This window comes from Volvox carteri (assembly GCF_000143455.1).
Source record: "Volvox carteri f. nagariensis unplaced genomic scaffold VOLCAscaffold_1, whole genome shotgun sequence".
In the NCBI taxonomy this organism is placed as follows: domain Eukaryota; kingdom Viridiplantae; phylum Chlorophyta; class Chlorophyceae; order Chlamydomonadales; family Volvocaceae; genus Volvox; species Volvox carteri.
In genome coordinates, this window is record NW_003307545.1 from 453,650 (window position 1) to 480,124 (window position 26,475).

At 57.3% G+C, this 26,475-nt stretch overlaps 3 protein-coding genes across 3 annotated transcripts; 1 reads left to right on the forward strand and 2 right to left on the reverse strand.

The window, feature by feature from the left end:
- Positions 1-842: 842 nt before the first annotated feature.
- On the reverse strand, positions 843-1,423 carry VOLCADRAFT_85807 (uncharacterized protein; the record flags this gene model as incomplete). The annotated part of the gene is made up of 2 exons (XM_002945953.1): positions 843-957; positions 1,038-1,423. 2 exons carry the CDS (start codon positions 1,421-1,423, stop codon positions 843-845), a joined length of 501 nt encoding a protein of 166 aa, XP_002945999.1.
- A 3,933-nt stretch (positions 1,424-5,356) lies between these two features.
- VOLCADRAFT_85808 (uncharacterized protein) lies at positions 5,357-9,927 on the reverse strand (the record flags this gene model as incomplete). The annotated part of the gene is made up of 7 exons (XM_002945954.1): positions 5,357-5,383; positions 5,820-6,259; positions 6,341-6,611; positions 7,193-7,255; positions 7,660-7,848; positions 8,952-9,482; positions 9,781-9,927. 7 exons carry the CDS (start codon positions 9,925-9,927, stop codon positions 5,357-5,359), a joined length of 1,668 nt encoding a protein of 555 aa, XP_002946000.1.
- A 720-nt stretch (positions 9,928-10,647) lies between these two features.
- On the forward strand, positions 10,648-21,905 carry VOLCADRAFT_102610 (uncharacterized protein). The gene is made up of 23 exons (XM_002945591.1): positions 10,648-10,861; positions 10,929-11,052; positions 11,133-11,185; positions 11,273-11,558; positions 11,774-11,966; positions 12,158-12,375; positions 12,557-12,758; positions 12,915-12,983; positions 13,053-13,430; positions 13,879-14,024; positions 14,264-14,417; positions 14,636-14,718; positions 14,900-15,067; positions 15,342-15,550; positions 15,948-16,280; positions 16,530-17,025; positions 17,423-17,737; positions 18,033-18,230; positions 18,462-18,563; positions 18,817-19,131; positions 19,393-19,503; positions 19,734-19,799; positions 21,503-21,905. The coding sequence occupies exons 1-23, from the start codon at positions 10,848-10,850 to the stop codon at positions 21,596-21,598; spliced, it is 4,329 nt and encodes a 1,442-aa protein (XP_002945637.1). The 5' UTR covers positions 10,648-10,847; the 3' UTR covers positions 21,599-21,905.
- The last annotated feature ends 4,570 nt before the right edge of the window (positions 21,906-26,475 follow it).

A 26,475-nucleotide genomic window follows, 5' to 3' on the forward strand; every position in this document is an offset into this window, starting at 1 on the left:
AATTGGAGCAACGAGCAAGCAAGCTAAAGCACGCTGTGTCATCAGTTCAGTCCTACAAACGGTACCTGCATGCATGCAGCCACCGCGTCTGCTACCGAGACGATTAACACTAACACCTCTACATAAGTACCCCTGTGGTGCAACTAATGAAAGAACAAACCCACAGCGCAAGCGGCAACTTGATGCCATCATGCATCGCTGGTGTCCAGACCCCGCGAGGTAGTAGAAAAAAACACAGACCAAATTCGCTCCAACCCACCGCAACAGGGCCGCGGCACGCAATGCAATCACACGTATGCGCAACAGTCCATGTAAGTGTATGTTCCATAGCAAGCATGTCCGATACACGCAAACTCGGCAGACAGTACTCTCCCTCTCCTCGCTCATCACCCTCGTGAGCTGAGCGGTGCCCGAACCCTTCAACAGGTAAAGTACCGTTCAAATGGGTTCAAACAGCTAACCGCACGCTCAAAAAGTCCCAAGGCCCTCGTATGCACTATGCGCGTGCCTCGCCCTTGGGTTACCATGTAAACAGATTGGCGCCAGCTTTGGTGCCTATCAGGCAAGAGACAGCTCCAGCTGAAAGAGAAGCAATGCTATCTAAAATGGAACAATGAACTACGTATGCTACGAAAGTACAAGTTGCCTACCCATTCACCAAGGCGCGCTGCCAAAGTTGTAAGCAACGGCAATATGTGCGCGCTTCTGACGCACGAAGCCCTTCATCACTTAGCATCGCTCGTATAATATCACATTATCCTACCACAACAAGGGGGCTTGTGCAGTGCCTCTTGTTAATGCTCTTGTTCATGGCCACTGAAGTCACGTCCGTTGGCCCACCCCTACGCGCGACCTGCAGCGATAGCTTGCTCATGGGCTTCTAGTTGCATCCGGTACATTTGGCGTTGGTATATGAGGCGCTGGCGGTCCTCAATTTGCCTGGCGCTCTTGTAATATCTGCATTTGCCGAAAAAGGTGCGCGTCATATCATGTCCCGCAAATGCGAGAAGCCCAAAGCATCCTTTTTCACCACTTACGTCTTCGTTGGAATGTTTATCGGTGCTGTGACAGCACCGTGTTCGGCTCCCCTTCGGGGCATGGTCATAGAAAACTCTGTAGTCATAGCGCAGTCGCGGGCATGGAACTCCCGCGGAACGCACTGGCCCACGTTGCAGGTGCACCAATTCGGTCGAAGAGTGGGGATCGGAAGACGCGTTGAACAATCATCCTCGACCTCCTCAATCTCCTCGGCCAACTCATGGCCCTCCGCAGAGGCCTGGAGCAGCTCTGCAAGAAGCGAACGCTGCGTCCGCAGCTGCTGACCACTAGGGGTGTATCCGTTGATGGGCTCAAAGCCAAAAATGGACTTTGGCGAATCGAAGAGGACACTTGTCTGGGAACTGCTGCCCTGGCTGGAGTCCATCCTTCGTTGATACACTGACAATGTGAAACACTTATTTTAACAAGATTATGTTTGTAATAGGTGGGCTGGATGACTTATAGTGACTCCCACGTACTGCCCTCCATGTGACCATCCGTTCATGTGCGTTCCTGCAATCGCTTACCATCAGGCCTATTCTAATATGCAGGATATTTAAGCGATGGATACATTTAATGCGTAAAATGAGTTCTCGTACGAATTTTGAGGCTCAACGTGAGGGTGGCCATCCAAAATCGGCGAAGCGCGTGTCGATGTAGAGGTGGTTAATTCTTGGGAAATCCATTAACTTAACAATTTGCATCAATTTTCATCATTTTTAGGAATGTGCCAATTATTCCTTTCGCCCAACTTGTAGTCATGGTCTGGTGACGCCTTTGCCCGAATCCTTCTGGCAATTTCGGCAACACGACACGGCTTCCTTTACACTAAATTTTAAGCTGGTTCAGTTGAATGGTTTTAGGTGCGAAGTCCTTGCGATCCAACATAAACCTATTCGAGCTGTTGACTTACTGCCGTGGGCAATTTCGATGGACCCATGCACATGAACACTAGTGTCTAAATACCTGTTTAAATCTAGCTAACAAGGCGTTTTCCTGGTCCTTGCCGGGCTGGAGGCGCGCCAATGCCCCAACTTGTATCTGCAGAAAAAATGATGTTCGACCTTCACAAAGAAGGGGGAATTTCAAAAGCGATTATAAAGCATGCCAAGTATCCTCCATCGTCTCCAGCTTCCATCGACAGGCCGCGTTACTAACCGGGTTGCGTGTCTCCGAAAAGGTGTCGTGACACGAAATTTAAGGACTCGAAGTCCGCCCTTAAATTTGCACCAAATGCTATCCTCGATGCCACGCAAGCAGTGCCTCTCTCCCAGCACATCTGTTGAAGTGCGCCAGCCTGCGGTTCCCCATGAGGCGGCTTCGGGTAAACCCTGGGAGTTCTGCACCCGTAAACTTCCCCCTCTCTGGGAGGCTCCCCTCCCTCCTTTGCCCCGCCTGGAATCAGCAGTCAGCGCATCATGACATAATTGTGGGGCCTTTCCGTGATCCATACGTGTGCTTTGCCGAAGCTGGAGGAGTGCGGAATGTGCCAATACCAGAAGTACACAGCTGCGGCTTCCGGTCGGTATCCCAACAGCCTGGACGCTTTGCCATCGCAATGACCCATCATCTCAGTGTTTTACCTCAGTGCAGCCCCTCGACGCGTTGCCATGCCCGTGTACCCTGCACGCGCACCACACCACACCCCACCCCACACCACACCACGTACTCAACCAGCATCCGGGGAGGCTACCATGCCCAGCCGACACATAGACTAGGGGCCGCCAGCCGGACATCGCCGGGAGCGCTAGTAACGGCTGGTGTTTTGCGCCCGTAGAATGAATGTGAAGAGGGGACACGGCTGCCCATGCGCACATACACCCTCAAAATCCCGCAAAAACGTTGAGGGGGGTGGGGAGTAACTGATGCGCTGTTTCCAACCCATGTCCCCCCCAGGACCCGTTTCTTAAGCGAGCTATGCGCCTGAGGTCATATGGACCGCAGGGCAGTCACTCGTCCATGGGTCGTTACTTGGCCCGACTAGGGCTTTTCTTGTTGAAGTGGCAGAAATTCTCCTGTCGCTGACATGTTATACGGCTGTGTCATCAGATCGTGGATGGAGACCTGATTTGCGCACATCGAGGGAATGAGTTACAGAATCGAGTCGAGGCAGTATGTCAGACACCGGTGTACGGCCACGTGGCTGCATGTCTTCGCAGGACTCGTGACCAAAGAGCAGCAAATCACCGTTAGCGATGTCTAAAATATGTGACTGATCTACTGATGGTTAGAATTACCCAATAAATAATACATTCTTAGTTTGAAGGGTGAATAACGCATTGCTTCGCTGTTGACAGCATTTCCCCAAAAGCCAGAAACGAAGCCTATTATTATCACGGAAGCATATTAAATAAACTTTTCTTGAGAAGAATGCAGCCTGGTAGGCGGAATATCTATACGCATTCGACCTTGCAGGCTCCGCAGTACACTACTCACCCTTAGGTCGTGAAGGGTCGTGAAGCGAACCTTCGCGTTGGTACTCATAAGGACGCGAACGTTACGAGGTATGGTAAATGTTATGGCATGTCCTATCTGCAATATTTCAATAATGGTTTTCAAGACCAGCAGAGCTTTTTCCTCCAAGCCGTCAATGTCGTTGCGCCAGTAGCGATGTATCGACATTCCTGCGGCTGACTGATAGAAGCATCATATTTCTGTTATTTTTAACCCACAATTTGTTAGTCGGTGATAGACTGTTTCCGTTGTCATGCACCCTCAACGATACGCCCATGCGGACCATCGGACTGAAGTGGACACAGCCGCGCTCTTTTCACAAACGACCCACTGCCAAGTACTCAACGCCCACGAAATTAAGCACACCGAATCTGCTTTCCTAATGCTTAAATGCGTAGATCTCAGCTGAGGCAGTAGCTGTTACCCTGTGCATTCGTTTCGGCCGAATTGGGCTATCAAATTGGTTTGCCGCAACAGCATTTCCTAGAACTGCTTGCCCGCCTCTGGTTGGAGTACGTGATGGGGGACCGGTACTTTAACGGCTTATTGAAATAGTTCTAAACATAGACGTTCCGGTACAGTATGCACCCCATACAATTGATACGTGTCTTCTCGTCCATCATCTGTTTAGGTGTGATCGACTTAGCCGGGTCGAGTATAGAGTTGTTTACTCTTTATCGAACGGCAGCATGTCTTCTTGTTACCCTGATTTCGTTTACCAAAGTGAAGCCATGTGCTACATGATGCAATAGGGAGAAGGAGGAGGGAAGGGAATGGTCACCCGAATGCCTTATCTTCTTAGCCCTTTCGCCTGCCCTTCCAAGCATTGCACATGAGATCGTAGCTCTCCTCAAACGACTTCAACAATTCCTCCTTTGCAAGCAACGGACCCTTTTGTAAAAGTGTAGGGTCTGGCCTTGCCTCGGAGCATACCTGCGTTCACGCCCTCTCTCCACGTCTCGCCGCGAGACTGCCCAACGACCTACGTACTCGAATCCTCCCTCTAGGTTGCAGATCCGAATTTTTTCTCCAGCACCTCCTCTCTGCAAATTCCGTGCCACTATACACGGCTCGCAAGCGGCTTCTTAATGCCGCCATATGCTCGGGGACGGGCGTGACTTTACCCGCATCCGCACCCAACACCTGCGGCGCCCTCCGTCCTGCCGTCAGAACCCCTCACGCGCCGACTATATGTGCAACGGACTATTCACCCAGCCGAACACGTCGTGTAAGTTTGTCCGTCTCTGCGCATGTCTCTAATAATCAAGATATCGATTTTTCAACGGGCCTTCGGATCCATCGTCGCACATATGCCCCACGGTCCCCCTCCTTTTTCCGCCCCAACCCCCTCACAACTGCCCCAACGATCAACAAACAGATCCTGAAAGGACCGTGCCCGACCCGATGTAGGCCTGTAGCTCACGTTTATCACGTTAAAAGCAACTGCATATCGCCTATCTCACGCAGTCGTTCTCCTGATAGCTGTTTCTAGGGCTCGTTTGGTTCTCTAGGCCCGACAATCCCTCTCAACGCAGCCAGCCGAAATCGGGTAGTACTTATAGCCATACATATATCCCGCTGCAGCATTTTCACCCCTCCAGCCCTGAGATCAACCGCCTCTGCCTACGAAATCTCCGCCCTGAAGAAGGCGTTCCGAAGAAAAGAACAACATTCCTGACCCCAAAACAGCAATAGCGTACATATGCACGCACGCGTCCCGATACAAGGCTCGAGGCAGAGGGTGCAAGCTCGTGCACGCGCTGGCCAAGTTACGCACGTGATGTGCGGCAACGAAACCCTCCTAGCACCGCAGCAAAACACCGGCGATGAAGTGCTGGCAAGCCGCCGTAGATGCTTTAGCAAGCTACGCCGCCCTGAGCAGGCGTTCGACCTGGACGGGCGAAGAACACAGGCGCCGTACAAATGGGGACCAGGGTTGTACGTCGGACGTTTGCCCCCGTCCAAGATGCCACGTGCGAGGGGAGGGAAAATTATCAGGTGCTGGGGGCATATGCAGGTAATCCCAACGATCACAGCACAGGCCAGGCGCCATAGCACATCAGCAGCAGCAGCAGCAGCAGCAGCAGCAGCAGCAGCAGCAGCACAATAGTCCCCTTCTTGCCGCCGCCACTGCCGCTGCCGCCGTCACCTCACCCGTTGGGCCAGAATCCAATCCAAGAGACGTTCAGGAGCGGCGCCCATGCGCCCATGCGTAACAACAGACGCAACAGACGCCCCTTTTCCCTGGCGTGGCACACGCTCGCATAATCCCAACGTAACCCAACAGACCGTAGGGAACACAACAGAAGCCCCGAACCATAACTCACCTCGTCCCGCGCCTCTGCCTGCGCGCGCCAGTCCTCCTGTACACTCTCCAGCTCCACCAGCCGCGCCACCTGCTCTTCAATGCCCGCCAACTCCGCCGCAGGGACCTCGATATCCATCTCAACCTCAATCTCGATCATGTTCATAACACGACTATAACCCTCCAAGAGCTCGATCCGCCGAGTCAGCCGCTCCTCAATATTGGCCCGGGCGCGCGCCACGCGGCCGATGCGGGCCTCGTAGGCGGCGGCGGCTCCGCCGCCTGTTCCGGTTAGCCCAGCTGCCGCCGGCGCCGCGCTTACTGCCTCCATCTTGTTCTGTAGCTGCCACAGGCGCGCCAGAAAGCGCACATCCTCCGCGCTTTCAGATAGCGCCGCCTCCGCTTTGGCCGCCAAGGCACTGTACTGCCCCAGCAGCTGCTGCCGTACATACTCCACACGAACTTTGGCGTCAGGCAGCTGCTTTAGCTTGGGTACCAGTACGGAGCTGCCTACCGCTGCACCTCCGGCCAGAGACACCGCACCTGCCGCCAGCAGCAGTGGCAGCGCAGGGTCCAGCAGGGACGACGCGGCGTCGCCGCCGGTGAGCACGACTGCCAGCGGCAGCACCCAGCCCGGCACGCCGGCCTGCTCAGCGGAGACGGGTGGCCGCAGCAGCGGCAACACGGCACCGGTTTTATGGTTGGTAGCGGTGAGCGCTTCGCCGACTTTGGTCCCCGGTGGCGAGGCGTTAAAGAGGCCGGCCTTCCGGATGTTGCGCATGGGGGCGCTCACCACGGTTACTCGCTCACCCACCTGGCGGTCCATCCAAACACAAGGGGGGAAAACACGCGCGGACTTGTAAAGGCCGCGGCATCTGCAAATTGTCCATAACAGCTACACATATCTACAAGCCAACTTTGGCTGGGGCCGACAACGGGACAGAGAGCTGAAGAGGTGCCCGTCTCCACAAGAGATCAAGAGGACTCGGGTTGCACCAGGAGGTGCACCGAAGGGCGCACCGAAATGGCATATATCGGCTCGGGAAAGCTATATCGTGAACAACCCTCGGCAATTCATGGCCGGGGCTTACATCATTAGTACACTGTGACGGTCTTCGCGGTCCTCACTGTGCGGGTCTCACGGTGGCCATAATTCCGTCGCCCTCATTCCCATCCCCATACGGAGGCATTCATCTTCTACTTGCAAATACCCTTAGCGGCGCGTAAAGCAATGCTGGAAAACATATATCGCTTGGGCTTTCTTTCATGGGAAATGGGAAAGAAGCAGCGCGACCGTCCGCGCTTTGGTTGGTTGGCGGTGGGGGCTTAGAGATCCTGTGTTGATACGCAATGTAGCAACGGGTGAGGCCTGGGGGCCCGGCGCTGTGTCGTTACCTGGGCTGGCACCGCGGCCGTCTCGGTTCCCACCCGAAAGGTGCGAGAGGTGCTGTCCGGCGCCTGCGACCAGGGCCCGCGGATGGGTTGCTAAGAGAGGGAAAACCCGTTTGCACCGAAATTCCGGACGGGGTGATCGGCAAAGGACGCATGGCAAAGGAATGCCATCAACAGTAATGCATGATCCCGCTCGGTGTTAAAACCTCAGTCCTCGGAACACTCAGCTCTCGAAAAAGCATCCGACGCGCGAGGCTTTCAGGACAAAGGACCGAGAGCAAGAGAGAAATGCCGGTATGTGGAATCCCGAATTAGCTAGGTAAGAGGCCACGTAGCCCGGTAAGAGCCCGCAAGCAAAAAAATTTGGAAAATGTAGAGCACACACTCGCATCGGGGTTGTTGCAAGTTGTCCAACATGCTCAGGTTCGTAGTAAGCAGGGTCTCCATAAATAATGCCGTACATGCCGTACCTGCAGTACAAATTCGTGTATGGCGGCCACGGGAGGCTTCTTTATGAGTCCCACAGCGCGGGACAACGTGAGCAACAGATTGCCCGACGGCACGAGCGCGGTGCTGGAGCAGCTGACGGTGGTGCCGCTGAACACCTCGTACTCGTAGCGCGAGTAGCTGTCTGCGACAGTCTTGGCGCCCTCTTGCGGCTGCACCACCGTAAGCGGTCGGTCCGGGGCCAGCGGGGATGTGATCACCTTCCCGAAGCCGACCTCCTCCGAGCCCCGCGGAAGGCCCTGCACCTTAATATCCGCCAAGACCTGATCTCCACGCCAAGGTTCGGTAAGGTGACAGCGCAGGCCAGAAGACGATGGCATTGGGATGTACAGGACATAAAACCAGTAAGGAAAATCGCAGATGCAGATTATGAAGGCTACGAGATGGAAATACGTGGGGGATTATGAAGGAAATACGCATGTATGCTTGTTGTGCTCGATGTCGGCAACGACCGGTGTGGCGTGAGGTGTTCTGCTGGTTGACCAGCAATCAGGAAGCCGACACTGGTATGCGGAGTTAATGTAAGGGCGATGCGTTCACAGACATGCCTCCCCCGGCGTCAGGACGGCTGCGCCTAGGCCCCTGCATGTCTCCGGTCCGTGCCTGTCTGTGTCTGTCTGTCAATCCGTTATCGAAATCGGCATTCCGGCGCCAGGGCCAGTAAACCGGCATGGAAGACATTTGGATTCCCTACTAGTTTTGAATATTTTTTTGCCCTTGTCCGCCCTTCTCCGACTCCAAACCCATTTACCGCCGTGGTTCTCACATTGACTCCTGGCCACTATCTGTAAGCATCCTGCCCAACACCGTCCCTGACAGCCAAAACTCTCTCGGCCTGACCAGTCGCCCCAAGGACCGAGCCCCGAGCATCGTTACCCTTGTTAATTTCTAGCCCCCTGGCTCCATACCCTACGCCCCGGGCTCGTAACCCTACTCCCCTGTGGCTTGCTCCACCTTGCCAATTTAGCCATCTGGTTTTGAACATCTAGGCCCGTGCCATTTGTTCTTCGGCTCCTAGCTCCCTAACCACAACTTCCATGTAGCTGGGAGGCCGCCGAGGTAAGGCCCCAGAAATTGCCGTGGTCACTTGGAGATGGATTGAAGTGGCCAAGCTAACTCGGCAGTGGGGCCATAGCTTCCCATATTTGCCTACGCTCCTTACTAATTCTCAGAATATCCGCAAGGGCACCGATCAGCGTTTATGGATTTGCATGCTTCCCACACCTTTCTCTAAATGTATTCCTCCGCGCCGCACCTGTAATGCTTCCACGGTGCACAGTTGCTGACAAAGGCCCAGCACCAGGTCCCGTGTCGTTGCTAGGGTGGATGCAGGCCAAGCGAAGGCAACGTCCAATGAGCGGCTGGCAGCACCGCGGCCGCCGCGCCCCGCCAAGCACATTTCCCTATACAGAGCCAAGGCCAGCTGTACCTTGCCACGCTGCAAGAAGAAGCTCAACATTGTTCGCGCGTCCTCTTCCTGCAACCCCGCCGGCGCCTCCGCCGCCAGCGCTTCCGCGACCTCAAGGAGGGAGTTGGAGGCGGCGAAGCGGCGCAGGAGGGACGGGCTACAGAGCGGCTGCTGCGCCGCGCCAGTACCGTCCACCGAAGACGCAGCAGACGTTGCAGCGGTTGGGTCGGCGGTGCTGCTGGTCGATCCGGCACGCGCTTGTTGTTGTTGCTGCTGCTGTGGCTGATGCTCACGAGAGGTTCCCGTAATGGACGCCGCTTCTGGCGCTGCTACGCTGGTGACGGCTTTGCTGTGGGAAGTCTGGGCGGAGCCTGACGCCTGTAAGTTTGAAGGAGGGGCCCCGGGATCACATGTGAGGCTACGGCACATGTTCACCGTGGTGGATAGAGGCATTCGTGCGTGCGGAGATTGTGCGGGAATGCGGGGGGATGCTTGAGGAAAGAACGGGCCCAAGCAAGAATGTGGCAGCGACAGTCGCGTCGCTCTGCCGAAAGCCAAAGAACGTTGGAACGGCTTTACCCATACAGTAAAGCTTCAGACTTTTACCACCCCAGTAATTTGTCTTGAGCTGTTAGGGCTGGTGAACGGCCGCTTGTTGCCTTTTCCGCATGCTTACCGCTTCTGACTCCCCGTTGCTCAGCGTCGACGCTGCTTGGCATATCGTATGTCGGAAATGAAAAGTGTGCCACAGGTTCGGGCGATGTCGCCTTCCTGACTGAAAAATATTGCATCCAGCTTGCTGCAGCCCCAGCGCACGCTGCATTCTATATCTGACTGGATTCTTGTAAAGATGTCCTCTGGAAAGTAGAGAATAAAAATACGGTTTGGCTAGCACTGGGCGGAGGAGGGGGACGTGAGCCACCCCCAACCCTTTCCTGATGGAATCTATGCTCCGGGAAGGCCCATGCAAGGATAAAATAAATGTGTAACTATAGTTTGAAGTAGCTTGGTGCTCGCATATGCCGGCACTTGACTCTTGATCCAGCGGGGAGTTCGCTTTTCGGCGCTGAAGAATTGCTTCGTGCTCGGAGAGCCAGAGTATTCAAATGTCTACCTAATTTTTAGTTTTGGTACGTCGCGTCGATGAGATCTTGAAGCCCGCTTTCCGTCGCCGAAACCGGAAGCAACACCTCTGCACGTAAATCATGCGCAGAAATTCAATGGCAATCTATAAAGTCCGCATGCTGCCTCACCCTATGTGAACACCGTCTCGAAACAAGGTGTCACAAAAGAGGCAAGGTGCCTTCTATTACAAGTCCGAGGTTGCCGCTGTTGTCGGGCATTATGCCTGCTGCGTGTAGCAATTGTCAAAGGCTGGTCTCCATTTAGTTCCTCTGGGCACCAGCTTGAGACTTGTACGGGTCCAGTCTTTCGGACAAACAAGGTGTCTAGGAGCCCGCACAGCACGAAGCCCACTCAATAGAGACAGTTATTCATTTACACTTGCCTTTTCTAGAAGTACCTGCTTTGTTAAAATAACTTGCTTAATTACAGAACTAGTCAAACTGCAATTCGGTTTCATCCTGGCAAAAGAAATAGAGCAACTTAGTCCATCAGTGGTTGGTTTGCAGACGGGTGCTGAGACTGGACGCACGCGGCGGCGGCTTTGTTGAGGAGCGGCTTCGTTGGGGCAGCCTGCTTTTAGGCACGGCCCGCTGGGGCCGTGCCGCGCTTTGAGTAGCCATGAACCAATATCAGTAAGTACTTTAGCCTCTGGTGGCCACCTTTCATTACAACAACAAGGCTTTCCTGCTTCCCCCGCAGCATTTATGAAAAGATCGGCCATGGGAAGCACTCCACGGTTTATAAAGGCCGCAAGAAGAAGACTATCAGCTATTATGCCATCAAATCAGTTGACAAAACTCAGAAGGCCCGGGTGCTGCAGGAGGTGGGGGAAACCAAACATGACAGACCTGCTTTGCAGCCTCGTTCTCTCGGGAAACTATATGGAGCTGTACTATGTTGCAGGTGCGAACCATGCACGCGCTGGACCACAAAAATATCCTCAAGTTCTACGCCTGGTAAGTGCATGTATGCCTTCAGGCATCGGCTCAGCACAGTTTACATCGCGTGGTGGCTTGCACACGTCCATGCCACGTTATACACAGGTATGAGACCACGAATCACCTGTGGCTCATCTTGGAGTTCTGTGTTGGCGGCGACCTTATGTCCCTGCTACGCCAGGACGTCCGCCTGCCGGAAAGCTCAGTACACGACTTCGCGCGTGACCTCGTTACGGCATTGCAGTACCTCCACAGCAAGGAGATCATTTACTGTGACCTGAAACCCTCGAATATTCTGCTGGATGAGAATGGGCGGATGAAACTGGGCGGGTTTGGGCTGTCGCGACGCCTGGCTGACATCAACAAAAAGCCCCTGCAGGCGCTGCCACAGGTGATTGGAGAGGGGTTTCAGCGCATGGAGGCGGGGCCCCAGGCGAATAGAGGAGGGAAAAGCTCCTGACCAGGGGGGAATGCCCAGTGCATAGGAATAGTGTGTGCCGGGGATGCAAGAGTCTCATGTCTGTTTGCAAGAGCTGCCGGCCACGCTGCCTTTGTGTCACGCTGCAACCACATGCTATTACCTGAATATACTCATTGCTTTGCCAGGCCATGCGTGGCACGCCATGTTACATGGCGCCAGAGCTCTTCTCCGATGGGGCAACGCATTCCACGGCCTCGGACCTATGGGCTGTTGGCTGCGTGCTGTACGAGTGCTCGATGGGGCGTCCGCCCTTCCTGAACTCCTCCTTCAACCAACTGGTGCACGAAATCCTTAATAACGAGCCCCAGCCAATTCCTGGTACGCGGCCCGTTTGGTCGGGGACTTAGTATAGGTTACTTTGCAACTGTTCGCCTGGTAAATGTGTGGCGCTGCGGGCTTTCCTCAATTGGTCGTTACCCCACTATTTGCTCGGTCGGAGTCCGGAATGTGGTTTTCGGGCCTTTCCGGCGGGAATTCACTGTCGTGAATTCACTGTATGGCTGTTTCAGGGGCGAGCGAAGCGTATCACGACATGATAACACGTCTCCTTGATAAGAACCCGGCGACGCGTATTAAATGGAAAGAACTGTGCGCGCATCGCTTCTGGCAAGTGCGCCTACCCCACCTTGAGTTGCCTCTGGAGCCTGCGCTTGATGCCTTCATTGCGCGGTACGGTCTTGCGCCGACAGTGGAGGAGATGCGACTCTCGACACGGGATGGCTTGAAGGTGAGATTAACCGCTTACAACGCAACTCTATGTTTCTTACTGTATGCGCGCCTTGGCCTGGCACGTTCGCACTGGGTTATGGACTTGGTATTTGCTTCGTTTCTCTGGATGAATACCTTGCAAGGAAGGTTCCAAAGTTTTGCTCCCTCGGGACCCCGTATCGCATGCGTACCTGCTGCAGCTGGATAAGGGTCGCACCATGCGGCAGAGCGTGGATATTACGCGCCTGTCCCGCATAGCCTTGCACAACTTGGAGAGGGAAGGCGATGGTGCGGATTACAGCAGCGCAGTAGCAGGCGCAGCCGCGGCGGAGGCGCAGCAGGGAGATATCCGGATCGACTCAGCGGATGCGGAGCTCGATTTCGAGGAAACCAGAGAGGAGGGTGAGTGCACGCATGCACTGAGGCAGGGTGGGGCATTAGGCACGTTGCTCACTGGGGTGGCAGCCATGTTTTCCAGGTTCTTTTTCGGGTATGCCCTGTGCCATCCTTCTGACGCGCCCCCTTTCCATTGTGCTCCATGGCTGTTTGTATCTCCAGCGGTAGACGAGGAGAGCCCGGTTTGTCCGGCGCCCGGCGACGATGGCCTGGTTATCGACCAGGGCGCAGGTGCGCCGTTGTCGGACGGCGGACGCATGATTAGCGCCACAGCAAACGATGCCATGATGGCTCGTGCAGCCGCCGCTGCCGCTGCTCACCAGAGCAGCCACGCCGGTCTAGGTGCACAGGCGCCGGCGCGACGTGGTGCAGTGGGCCCGTCAGAAAGCATTAGCGGCGGCATTACAGGCGTGAGCACTGCAGGGAGGGTACAGGGGCGTGGCGGGGATGACCTCCGACGGTCAGCAGCTCTTGGCGGTGGTCGTGCTGGCGACACAGCCGCGGATTTGGACGACGGAAAGGGTGCAGCGGCCTCCTCGTCGGGCGCGGGCATGGACGATGACTTGTTGGTGGAAACCGGGTCGCTGATCACGGATCGGGATGCAGCATCATTGGAGGACCTAATCTGGCATGCCTCAGACACGGCTGTTAAGCCTATCGTGGCAAACCGCCGAATAGGTAAGTCTCTGGGGCTTTTTGCAGATTCGACCAACTCTCCATGTTTCGCAGGGTCATGGATTTGCTATGGATTAAGCATAGTGCTGGCCCACAGGCCCCCAGCCGACAGGGTTATGACAAGGGGATCAGGTCAAGGCAGCATTGCTATCTGATTAGTATTCTGTTTTCTACATCTTGGCACGAGTGCAACCCTCCAAACGATTTCCCTTAGCTGCATCACCCTGCGCCTCTGTGGGTGATGCCGCAAATGCGCATCTTTTTACGCGAGCATCTTTCCAAGTCCTTAGGTTTAGAGCGCCGTATCTACGTAAGCTTACATGTGAAATACCTGGAGGGCTTAACATGCACAGCACGTACCGAGGGCAAGACGCATTTTCCGGGCATGCCATTCTTGCAAACTGGCCGCGGCCTTCTTCGACATTTACCATCTATGCCTGAGTGCTTGCAGAACGCTTACCCGAGCCGCGCTATGAGGCGGCAAGCCTGCCATTCAAACCTTGGAGCCTGGCAGAAATGCTCAGCGCCAACCAGGCAGATCTGGAGGGCTTCTTGACCCATATCTACAGAGCTATTGCCAGCGCTGCGCCTCTGAAGGTACAAAACGCCATTATGAGCATGAAGACGATGACGGAGCAGTGGTCACGTGCCCTAGGTGCAATAGGATTTGCTAGGGGGCCGGCCTGGGTGTACGATTGGTCAAGCCCGTGGTTTTATCAGGGACGTTTCCTAGTTCAACTGCGTTACGGCGCCACAGGTCTTCCAATAGAATTACTTTCTGAAATGCATCCTGGCTTTACCTTACCGCGTGTTGCGTCGTTTACAACGCTGCACAGGATAAAGTGAACGTGCTGAGCTACTTCGAGACGCTATGTGTGGACACGAACGCTGCCAACGTCCTCATCAATAGCTCGCTGACCATCCTCTTTATCCGTATGTTGCGTAACGCCCGTGCGCCGATGCTACGCATTCGACTGGCGAGCGTCCTGGGTGAGTACGGCGTGTTGGCTGGCAAGGCGCCATCGGCAAGGCGCGTGTCTACCCCGCAGCCTTACTGATTTAAAACAGCGACAGCGACAGTGAGGTTCTTTGATACCCATATTGCGATTAAGCTAGGCTGCAGTATGGCCATGCGCACGTAATGGTCACAGATCAGGTTATTAGGTGTACTGTGTCTCGCTGACTTTTGTCCCTTGTAACCTTCTCAGGCCTTCTGGTCCGGCACGCTACATATATTTCAGAGGAGCTTGCACACACGGGGGTTGTCGAAGTCCTCGGTGAAGCATTGAAGGTATGCGTTGGTCGTAGGTAATGCAAAGACCGCAGGGTTGCCGGATCTGATCGACTGGCCAACGTGCGGCAGTGGTGGCATCTGCAGCGGGTAACAAAAGCTCCTTCTCCTTCCTCTTTGTACATCTAATGCCACGACCGCATTACGTTCGACCTTTGAATAGAAACCTATCTGTGCACAGGATAAGAACGAGCGCGTCCGGCGACGCGTGATTGCGACGCTGGGTGAGCTGCTTTTCTACATCGCCACTCAGCAACAGGATAACGCAGCGGCAGCAGCGGGAACCGGCGGCGCAGCGCCGGCCGACCCGGCGGGTGTTTGGGGCATCAGCCCGAACACTTACGCACAGGTAAGGCGAGGTCCAAACGCAGCATGTTGTCCCTCCCTCTCTCTACTCATTTCGATTTGTGGCATGATGTAATAGGCAAGAAGGCTGAAGGTAGAGGAGCTATACCTGCTTGGATTCATGTCCATGGCGCGGCGAAAATTAGCTCACTAAGCCCTCATCCTAGGTCGGAGAGTTTCAACTACATCAGTTACACTATCTCGAATTATTACGGTCATATGGTTTGCTGTACACGTTCCGATGTGTGGGGCCCGTATCGTGACATGCAACCGTGCAGGTCATACGCCTGTTGAGAGACAAGGACGACGAGGTCGCCGCGCACTACGCTGTCAAGACTGTGGAGAACATTTGCAGCCAGGGCGGCGAGTGGGCGGCGCGGTTTGCGACGCAGGACGTTGTGCTGAGTCTAGTGCAGCTGATAAACAATACGGGGAAAGGGGAGCAGCTACGGGCGACGGCGGCATCCACCCTGGCGCGGCTGCTGAGGTGTGTGTAACATTGAGGTACTGCTTAGGAAAGAGAACGCAGCTCTAGCATAGCTACCTTCTCTGCAAGTCTTTGCAGCAACCCTTGGGTTTCCAATCCGTATTGCGAGGATAAGAGCGTTGCACACGGATGCGAAGAAGTTAGCTCGGTGTTGGCTGTGCGGCTAGAGGCGCGTCCAGAGGGATGCTGGCAGAGCCGGTTGCTGGAGCTTCTGCTGCGGCGGCGCCCCTTAGCCCTGATGCCCACCTTTGTAGCATGGTGCCCCTCCCCTCCGCCCCACATCAGCATGTGCGGTACGTCCGATTGGGGCGATAGTCCCCTTTTTTTCCAGCGTCTTTCGCGTGATCCCTATATAAATGAATTTTTCATTACGGCGGTTTCCCAAATCGACTTGCAGGCACAGCCCAACTCTGCTGGCGCACACTGTGGACAAGTACGGCATCCGTCTCTTCGTGGGGTGCCTGCTGGAGGGCACGGTGTCCGCGTCCGCCTCCGCCGGCGGCGGAACTGGCGGCGGGAATGCTGGTGGCGCGGGTGGTGCCAGCAGCAAGGTGCAGACCGCGGCGCTCAACCTGCTGAACCTGACGCTGGCACAGCCGGACCTGTCCACGCGGGCCCGTGCCTCCTTGGCAGAGGAGCGCGGCTTGCTACCCGGGCTCATCGCGCTCATGGACCACTCGCTGCCTCTGATCCGTGCAAAGGCGGTTGTGACAGTCATGCTCCTTAGCAGGTGCGCTGGCGTAGCTGGAACCGCTCGCAGTGGTAATGCTCCGCGGGATTCACATGGCTATGGGACGGGCTCAATATTGGATGCCTCACATCTGATTTGTAAATCTTACCATGCTGCTGTGCGTTTCCTAGTGTCGCATCATTCCAACCGAGATTGCTGAGGTTTATATATACATGAACCGCTATCCATACATAACCGCATGACCCGAATCCAAATGCTGGCCTCCTGGTCATTGATCCCTGGGCACAGGCTATCTCCTCGATGGCTCCTGGAGGCCTGCAAAGCCAAGCTGACGACGACGGTAGAGCGGCTCGTCCGCGACAAGGACGAGTACCTTACCCGAGCACTGACGGCGTTGCGTGCCGAGGCAGCGCGACTGGTGCCCGCTATCGCAACATCTATCTCTGACGAGTTGCGCAGCAGCAGCACCGCTGGCGGCAGTCGCCGCAACCCGATGGGTGGTCTGGTGGGCGCCGGCGGCTCGGGCTCGCGGCCGCAGCCCTCCAAGTCGGTCCTGGTGCTGTTCCCTGTGCTGCAGCACATGCTTGGCAGTCCGCACTTCCGCTCAGCAGTGGTTTCGGGACAACTGGTGGCGGACTTAGCAAGCTGGTTGACCCTTACGGCAGGGCCAGCGGCTGGTGGATCTATTGGTGGCGGAGCGGGCAGTAGCCTTGCAGGGTCATCCGGTTCATCGGGAGCAGCACTGCTAACGGATTTCAAAACGACGCTCATGCACGTCCTGGAGGTAAGGAGCCGCTCCGTGCGTATGGATCTGCGTGCAAGAAGTCGGTCACGGATGGGCTGTGAAGAGTTGCTATCATTGTCGGATGATCTGGTTTGCGTTTTGTTAATAATTTCGAGGGTCGAGGCCTTTGAACGTGCAGGGTTTTGTTGTAGGCCATTGGGGAACTACCCTTGGTCCTGACCCATTAACCCCGGGCGAGAGAGACGACCAGGATATATTGTTGCAAAATGCAGCAGGTCCTGCCCACCCCGCCGCCCACGTGTGCTGTCTCTTTTGAGTTCGGGCCTGGGCATCACGCGACTCGTCGTGAGGGTTGCTCTGTTCTGGCCGTATCCAACCGGCCTGTGCTCTCACGTAACGGCCTTAAAACACAGCTCTGGCCGCTCCGCACCCACAGGCGTTATGTCAGCAAGGCGAGTTGGTGCTGCAGCACTACAGCGCCGTACTGAACACACTGCTCCCCGCGCTGTGTGGCGTCGTGAGCGCCGAGGCTGAGGGCGGTGACACGCGCTTCTTCTGCTTGCGCATGGTCAGCGACGTGCTTCAGACACTGTTGCTGGACGAGGAGCTGTATGGCAGTGTACAGCTGCGCGCGGAGGGCTCGAGCGGCGTTGCAGCAACTCAGATTGACCGTGTGCTGCGTTCCCATATCCTGCCGCTCGTACCGCGGCTGTTGCGGGACGAGGACCCGATGCCGTTGTATGCGCTCAAGGTGGGCAGGAGTTGATGAGTGCGAGCTCTGGGCATAAACCTTTCTGGTCACGTCGTCATTGGATTTCGTAGCAGTGATGCATTTGCTTCCGGCATGTGAGCCCTGCTCTGCTAATCCAGCAATAGCTTCTGGCATCCAGGGCATGCGTATCTGCGGGCCAGAGCTTGCCGCCCGAGTCAGTAGTACTTCATCAGGGTAGTACACCTCTTAACCAGGGCAGCCGCCAGCAATGTCCATGTGCTTGCTTAAGCCGTTGAGCTGTGGCATAACGTTCAATGCCGTTTCCAAACCACAGCTGCTCGGAGGCTTGTTGGAGATCAATCTGGCCTATGTGGCGGATGTGGAGGCGATGGGTCTCGCGTCGCAATTCTTCGAGTTCCTTTCCCTGGAGCACTCGAACAACAATGTGCATAACATCCGGCTGTGTCGCCAGATTATTGCGGCGGGGTCCATGCCTGCGTCGCAGCTGCTCGAGCTGCAGGTCGCGGAGAAGGTGTGTGTGGGGTGGTTTTGCGTTTGGATCTATCTTGTTTGGCGTTGCAGGAGGGCATCACCCATCGGCATGTCTCCCTGTTCTGTGCCATGCACAATTGCCATGCACCAATCCTTTACTGCCTGTCTTGTCGGCCGTATGTTGCTAAGTAACAAGCATTCGGGGGTCGCTCACGTTTGTTAGCGGGAGATTAATACATCGGTGTACGAATTGTACCGTTCTTTGGGCCAGGTTGCTGCTGTTTTGGAGTACGCCTCTAACAACGCGGTGGAGCCGTTCTTGGAGCCCGTGTTAGAGCTGGTGAACACCATCCTGCAGCGAGACGCGCTCGAGGTGAGGGCACATGTGAGGGGTGGACTCCGACACCTGCAGATAACTACTTCCCTTTGAACCGGCTACCTGGTGCTGGAGATGCATGCGTAGGAGGCACGCGTTCAGGGCCCTCCTCCTTGCACCTTGCCTTCAAAGGGAGCCCTATGTCCCCGGTCCTATCGCTACGTCGCCTTCCATACGCTACACACAACTCACAAGAGTCTTGTACGGGGTGTTGGTGCCTCTCTGCATTGGCCTTGCATATGACCCACAGGTGTCCCAGGGCCGCTCGGACGGCTCGTTAGCCGCGGTGTTTTTGGAGCAAGCGGGAGTGCTGCTGGACAATTGTGCGCACCCCGATATACCTGTGTGCAGCTCCGCCGCTAGCGCGACGACGAGCCTGGTGGCCCTGTTCCCGCAACAGTGCGCACCCTGGCTGCTGGCGCCCGAAAACGCTTCGGCCTTGGCGACGATGTTGGCAGGGCAGCACCTGCAGCCTGGGGCGGGGCATGCACAGGGTGTGGGGCCGCAGGTGGTGCCGCCGTCGCTGCAGCAGCCACTACTGGAGGCCGTGGCGACAGCGCTCGAGGTGAGCGTGGGCAAAAAGGAGGGAAATTGTTGCGGCTATGCAAGGGAGGAGGAGGCTAGGTATAAGGCTTGTAAAGCCGGAGAGCTTAAATGCGCATGAACGCGCCCCATGCCCAGTATAAAGTACATAGAGATATGTTATCTTGCGTATGACGCCTCGCGGTGCTCCGCTTAGAATACGTTACTCACCCAGCTGACAGGCTGGGCACGCCTGAGGCCTGTTTATTAACTTGCTCCCCGGGTGCATTGCTTTGTTCCGCAGGTCGCCGGCGCCGCCACTCCGTCCTCCGAGCTGGCACAGCTGTATGACGTCGTTCGGCAAGCCGCTGCAAGCTCTCAAGACCCTTCCGTACGGAGCATAGCTGGGGAAGTGGTGGGCGCACTAGGAGCGCTGCTGCATTAGAAGCGCGTAAACAGGGGTTGGTTGGGGGGCAGGAACCAGATGCATGGGCTGAGCGGTACGGTAATTGCTTGTTTGTTGTTTGTGATAATGTCTTTAGTGTAAAGCCTGCCGGGTGCGGTTCGCAGGTCAAGTGCGGCTCTGTCGCTGCCAGGGGCGGTTACATGTGCACTGGGGTCGTTTGTGCACACGCCTCCATTTAGGCTGTGCGGCCAGATGAAATCGGTAGGTGTCTTCCGCTTGCATACAACCAGACCACTCGTGAACGGGTGAGCTGTGGGTGACACCGCTGCTTTGCTGCTAAGGCAGCTCCTGCTGCTCCGTCACTCGTCATCATACGACGTTGCCCATGGCCAGCGCGCATCATATGCCCACGCCAAGAATGGTGCATATGGCGACGGTTTAAGAGGCACATAGGGGCCCGTGGGGTAGGGGACATGGGTAGGCGCGGAGTTACTAATCATGATACATTACTTGAGTGATGGCTGCTTGATGCGCCGCAGTCGGCCAAGGGTCCGCCCAATTATCTTCATACGGACGAAAGGTTTCCTCAGTTTTTACGGACGGGAGGTTTCCTTGACGTGCTGCGTTTTCTGCTTATGGGCGGTTCTATGGATGCAAGGATTTCCGGTGTTTGGCTCCTGCTGGTATGGCTCTGGTGCATGGCGCAATCCTGTCGTGTGCAATGTGGGCAGCGTATAATAGGCGAGGTTCGCTTGGGTGGGAAACCTGGGCGTACTTTATCGCGCATTACATCTGGCAATTGGAACGGTCGAAGCGCAGGGTCCCGTTTATGATGCATTAGGACACAGCATCATCAATTCCAGCAGCAGGGCCATGCTGTTTTCGCGGCTTCAAATACTCGCGCATACAAATGTTAACTGGTCAATCGCTGCCACTCACCAACTGTTTCTGGTCAACCGCAATCAGTGAAATAGCCCCGCGGTGCACGTGCACCATTCAGGCATCCGCAGCAAATGAAAGGGTTGGGCGGCCGGGCAAATCCCAACGATGAAATAGACTAAGGTGATTCAACGCAGCATGCCGTAGTCGGCGATTTAGCTTACCAGCACACCTTCAAACCTTCACAGACGTACAAGGAGTGGTGAAATCATCGTGTACATAGCATAACCTCCATCACAAGCAAAAACTGATGCGTGAGAAAGAGCAAATGCCATACATGCGCAAACGCAGCCCTGATCCTCGAGTGCAACCCCGAACCCCACCGCTGCAACTCCTGAAAGGAAGCACTACCGCTGCTTCATCAACTCGCCTGAACTACCTTGTAAGGGATGCATACACGGGACAACAATGTACCGCGAAACGCTCCCATTGCGACGCTTCATCATAAAGAGAATGTATTAGGTATCATTGCCCCCTGCCATGACGGTAATCAAAACACCACTAAACACATCACTCCCCTTCTTACGCACACTCCGACTACTCCAGGATTCTGCCTATCACCCAACACGTCCACATCCAGCCTTGGCTCAGCACATAAGCACTAGGTTGGGCCTACATGCTGCTCCTTCCTTGGCAGTACGGTAAACACCAAGCCAGGAAATTGCACCACAGCACTTGGGCTCCTACATGTGCGAGTGTGAACCTCACAGGGCTCCGCCAGTGATACTCAGACCAGCAATATCCGCCCAGTATCCCTCAACCGTATCAACTTCAGGCAGATTATACATGAACCACGGAAGGAGCGAAGGATACTTGCAGCGCACGGCATTGCCTCTCCTACAGTACACAACGACATTTCATAACAGCGATACCCAGGTTTTGCTTTCCCAGGCACGGACCCGGCTCCAGTGCTTAGTCTAACAGCTTCACCCTCGGTTGACCTGACGGCATTCATGTCACAAGAGAATGTCTAATTAATAGAAGGCATTTGTCGGAAGTACGGTATACAAGTGGGTTTGCCGGTGGGAACAAACGTTGTGCGCACGTCCTCCCTCCCTCCTGGCTGCAGTATGATGCTATCGTGTGTGTTCTTGTTGTCGATGCCCTTGCAGTCGCCTTCGTTGCTGTTGTCGGTCGCGATAAGAAATGGCGTACACAGAAGTGATGATGATGATAATGATGATGGTGATGATGATGATGATGATGGTGGTGGCGTGAGCGTTACTTAAGGCGCGCCACGTAAATCCACCCACACATTCTCCAAGCTGATGGGGGTTATCATTCACGACCGCAGCTCGCGAACAGATTTTGCACAAGCTAAAATGCCAACGCGCGCGACAAGGGGAGACATTTTGAAAAAGATGCTGCATGATTGCACCGTCAAAAGCGATGTAAGCCGTCGCAGTAGGAAACTGAAGCTGCTCACTGCATCCAGAACACGGCTCCGACAGCCGCAATAGGCGAGCTGAGCCGCTCAGAACCTTTCCGCGCACAGATGAAGCCGCCAACGACACACAGCGATGCAATAAGACAGCCGCGATTGAGAAAGCGCCACAAAGGTGCCGGAGGCGCTTTGGCCAACTTCTTGTAAAGAGGCCAAATAATGAATAGAGACGCTGTTGCACGCCCATTGCGGGACCTTTTTCACCTCCACCCCGATTCGGTGTCTTCCTAATTTCCCTTTCCCATATCTTCCTCCAATTCTTTCGCTCCGATACCCTCTATCCGGATTTTCGTGCTCCACCCCGTGGCTTCCCTCTTTTTCTCTGATCGCCGGCCGCTCGCTCGCAACCCACCTCTTTTTCACCCCCCATGACATCACGTCACATGGAGCTGGGGCCGACCCCCCACACAACCCCGTGCAACCACCTTGCCAAGCGCTGAACTCCAGCGCGCATAGACTGCACATTTCTTGCGAAAGCTGCGGCTGTTGCTACTGCTGCTACTGCGGCTGCGGCTGCGGCAGCTGTTGCCTCTCCATCCCCGTCCGCACTCATTTTCCCTCGGGCTTCCCGCTGCTCTGCACACCTACCTCCGGCATCCATCACCGCAGTGACCTCTCCCGCCGCTGCAGCAATTAACAGAAGGTCAAACCAAAGCAAGCTAGCAGCAAGCAAGGACGCTCTAGAAAATCTCTTATTTTTCCGTGCAACAGTAGCGGCAGCAGTAGCAGCAGCCCGCTGGTCAACACATCGAAGGCAGCAGACGCAGCGACAGCAGCGGCAGCACGGAGCCAGTCGGGCCACGCCAGCTCTCTAGAAGCGAGCTCTAGGAATGCCGCTCCGGCTGGAGCGGGTCCGGCGGCTGCAGCGACGGCGCGGCGGAGATGGCGGTGGCCTGGTCGGCGAACGTGCGGCTGGCTCCGGTGCGGCGAAGGGAGAAGCGCGAAGGCGCAGGCGGTGCGCTCGTGCGCTGGTTCATGGCCTCATCCACAAGCCAAACCTACATGTGGCAGGGTCGTAGGAAAAGTAGTGGGCAACATCTCCGGTGCCAAGGGGAAACAAACGTCTATACAAAAAATCTAATTTTTTTAAAAAAATCTTAAACAAATCTATAAAACAAATCTATAGAAAATCTATAACCCCTTAGAGAGAGGGTCCGACTTAATTTGGGCGAAATAAGGCCCAGTAGCCGTACAGAGGCATACGTACACACACAAAACAAGGTGGATGAATAAAGGCTAAGCCGTACTAATCGTACCGGCGCTGGACCACCCGTCGCGGCGCCTGCGCTGCCGTCGATCGCTCCCGCCTGCCCTGCCGACAGGGCCGAGCTGCGTCGTTGGCTTTGATTCCGGCTTGGGGTCGCAGTAGGTCCCCCCATTCCACAGTAGCTGACGCGGTGCTGCTGCTCCATGCGTGACGGGCCGTACTGCAAAGGGCTGTACGGCGCACCACCGCCTCCAGCCGCGAGAGCTGCTTCCGCCATGTCAATCGCCGCCTGCAGCGACGCAACTCCGCCGACGCCAACTGGTATGGCGGCGCCGCCGCGCCGTAGAGACGCCGCCGGGGTCTGCAGTCGCGACGGGTTGCGGGAGCTGCTGGCGGAGGTTGCTGCCGTCGGCGGCGACGCTAGGCACACGCCGGACCGGTGACGGGTCGTGGCGCTGGGTGCTACAGTGCTGGATAGCCGCGGTGTCTCCGAATCGATAGCAGCCAGTCCCGACTGCAAAACGCCAGAGCTCGACGTTGAGTAGCCGCGACCTCTGCCGGATCCGCCGCCGCCGCCGCCGCCCTCGTGCCGTCGACCAAATGACCTGATCGCGTCGGAGGCGAGGCGCAGACCCAGCCACACGCCCTTAGAGCTGGCGCGACGGCCAGGTGTCGTATTGGCCGGCTCGCCGTACTCGGCGAACTCGCCGTCGCGGCCCTGTGTGCTGGCTGCAACGGTGATAATGGCGACAGACGGCGCCGTCGCGCCGCCGTCGTACATTTCCATGTGCGCAGCTGTGCGCGGCGGATGGGCTGTCGCAAACCCAGGTGCCATCAAGGCAGGCGGCGAAGGTGGCAGCGGGGCCGCCGCCGCCGCCGCCGCCGGAGCCACCTTCCCATGTGATGAGTTATAGGAGGGTGTTTGGCTCAGGCGCGACGAGCCCAAACCAGCGTCGGCGCCGGACCGGGAAAGGGTACATGGGCCGGCCGTATGGACAGTAGTGGCAGTAGCGGCAGCTGCTGTAGCGGCGTGCTTGGGCGTCTCTCCGGGCGCGATGATGGAGTTGGAGCGTGCCGTACCGGCACCGGAGGAGTGACGACCGGATCCCGTTAGCTCAGCTACCGTGGGCAACACGTTGACGAGGCCGTTGACGGTTGAAGGCAGAATGGCGTCAGTGTCGATCAGCGGCACCGCCGGCTCCTGATCGACATCAAGGGGGGCGTTGCCGCAGCCGGCGGCGGCGGCGGCGGCGGCCGCGGCAGCCTGCCTGGCTGCGAATGCGATCGCCGCCGCTGCGACCGTGGCGGCACACTCCTCGTGCTGCTGCGCTAGCGCCAGCGCGCCGCTGGGCGCTGTGACGCGCCGGCGCCGCGATGGCAGCGCCCCCTGACCCGCCTCCTCCGTTAGCGGCGATTGTGATGACGTCTGCTGCTGCTGGTAGTGGTGGGAATGATTTGCCAGCTCAGCGCCTTGAATGGTCCCCAACCTTCGCAGCGACGCCGCCGCCGCCGCCGCCGTGTTAGGGACCTGGTTACAACCGGAACCTGAGCCGCGACGGCCGCCATTGCTCCCAAGTCGAACCCCCTGGGGTCCCCTCGTGCCGCTGTCAGATACTGGGCGAAAACCGATCCCGGGCTCCGCAGCGTCGAGCTGCAGTACCGCCGCGACCTCTCCTGCTGGCGGAGCGGTCCCCCAGCTCCCTGCGTCGACGCTGCTACGGCAGCCGCCGACGCCAGCAACGGCCGCCGCCGCAGCGGCGCCGCCGCCGCCGGCGTGGAACGGCAGCTTTGCGGCCACGCGGGACAGCCGCCGCATGATGGTCGTACGCAGTCTGCCCTTTGATGAAGCGGAGATGGCGCGCTCACTCGGCGATGTGGGTGACGCCAACCCTCCCGCTGCCGCTGCGGGCAGCACCCACGATGACGCCACCACCGCACCCGCATGTGCGGCAGCGGCGGCGGCGGTGACGCTCATGGATAGTCCCGCCGGACGCTGCATGCTGCTCGCCGGCGACAGCACCGCCGGGGATTGGGATGACTGCAATAACAAGTGGGAGGTCTGCGGGAACGGCGCCGGCGACGTCAGGTACGACTCGCCCCATCCGGCAGATTCGCCGTACAGAGGCTGGGACAGCGTCGGACCCACCGGAGCGCCGCCGCCGCCGCCGCCGACGCCATGGTTGTTATTCAGCATCGCCGCCGACGACGCCGTCGCCGCTGCCGGACTGCACGCGAAATGAAGCCCACCGTCGGGTGGTCCGTACATCTCAAAGCCTTGCGATGCCGCCAAGGACAGCGACTGGGGCTGTTGTGGAGAGCTTGGCTCACCGGCGACAGGAGACATCGCGACTGTGTTTGCATGTGAGCTTCCGCCGTTGCCGCCGCTGCCGCCGTCGGGGACGGCGACAAGAAGCGATCGATGGGTGACACGGCCGCTAGCACGAAAAGAAGCAAACACCGTGTTAAGCCTGTTGGTGATGCTGCTACGCCGCTGGCCGCTGCCGCCACTGCCGCCCAAATCCACCGGCGACGCCGCCGCGGCAGCGGCGGCTGCAGCTACGGCCGCCGAGTCAGCGGCGGACGCCGTCCCCAGATCATGTGTCTGGGACCGTGGCCGAAAGCCCGGCACACGCAGCAACGGCTGATTGCTGCCCGATATGTGGCGTCCGCTGCCAAGGGTGCAGTAGCCGTCCATGTCCGGGCCGTTGGCGGCTGCCGCCGGCGCCGCCGCCACGGATGCCACACTGCCGGAGGACTGTAACGCCAAGCTCGCGAGTCTGCTGGCCCCCACCGTCGACGGCGGCCCGCCGCTGGAGCGACTTGTGACGCGGCGCATGGAGCGGGAGCCCGCGGCACTGTTAATTGGCAAGCCGCCTTGGCGGAGCAGCCGGGAACCGCTGCTGACGCTGTCGGGGGCTCCGCCGGTGGCAGCTCCAACGCCGGTGGCAGCAGCAGCGGCGGCGGCGGCGGCGCCGCCGCCGCCCCCAGCTTCCAGCACGTCCCCATCAAAATCATCCGGCCCATTACGACCGCCGTACGATCGACTGCTAGATGCGCGAATGTACACGAGGGCCCCCGAGCTGCCGGGGCCGCCGCGGATGCCGCCGCCAGCCGCCGTACTGCTGTCGCCTGACGGCATCAACGCCATGACGCTGCGCGCCAATGCGCTGCTGCCGCGCTGCTTGACGCTGATGAAGCGCCGCGGGTCCCGACTCGATGGCGAGCCATCCATTGCCGCCGTACTGCGCCGAAGGGACGGCCGCAACGAGGTGGAGGAAGGAGTGTTGCTGGCGCTGCCGCCGCCTGCGGCGGCGGTGGCGGCAGCGGCGCCCGCCATTCCGGGGCTGCCGCGCGGCGATGCGGCGGCGGCGGCGCCGCCGCCGAAGGTGCC

Coding starts and splice junctions, on each gene's coding strand:
- VOLCADRAFT_102610 (XM_002945591.1), top strand. Junction 12,376..12,556: donor CGACACGGGATGGCTTGAAG/GTGAGATTAACC, acceptor TACCTGCTGCAG/CTGGATAAGGGTCGCACCAT. Junction 14,719..14,899: donor TCCTCGGTGAAGCATTGAAG/GTATGCGTTGGT, acceptor ATCTGTGCACAG/GATAAGAACGAGCGCGTCCG.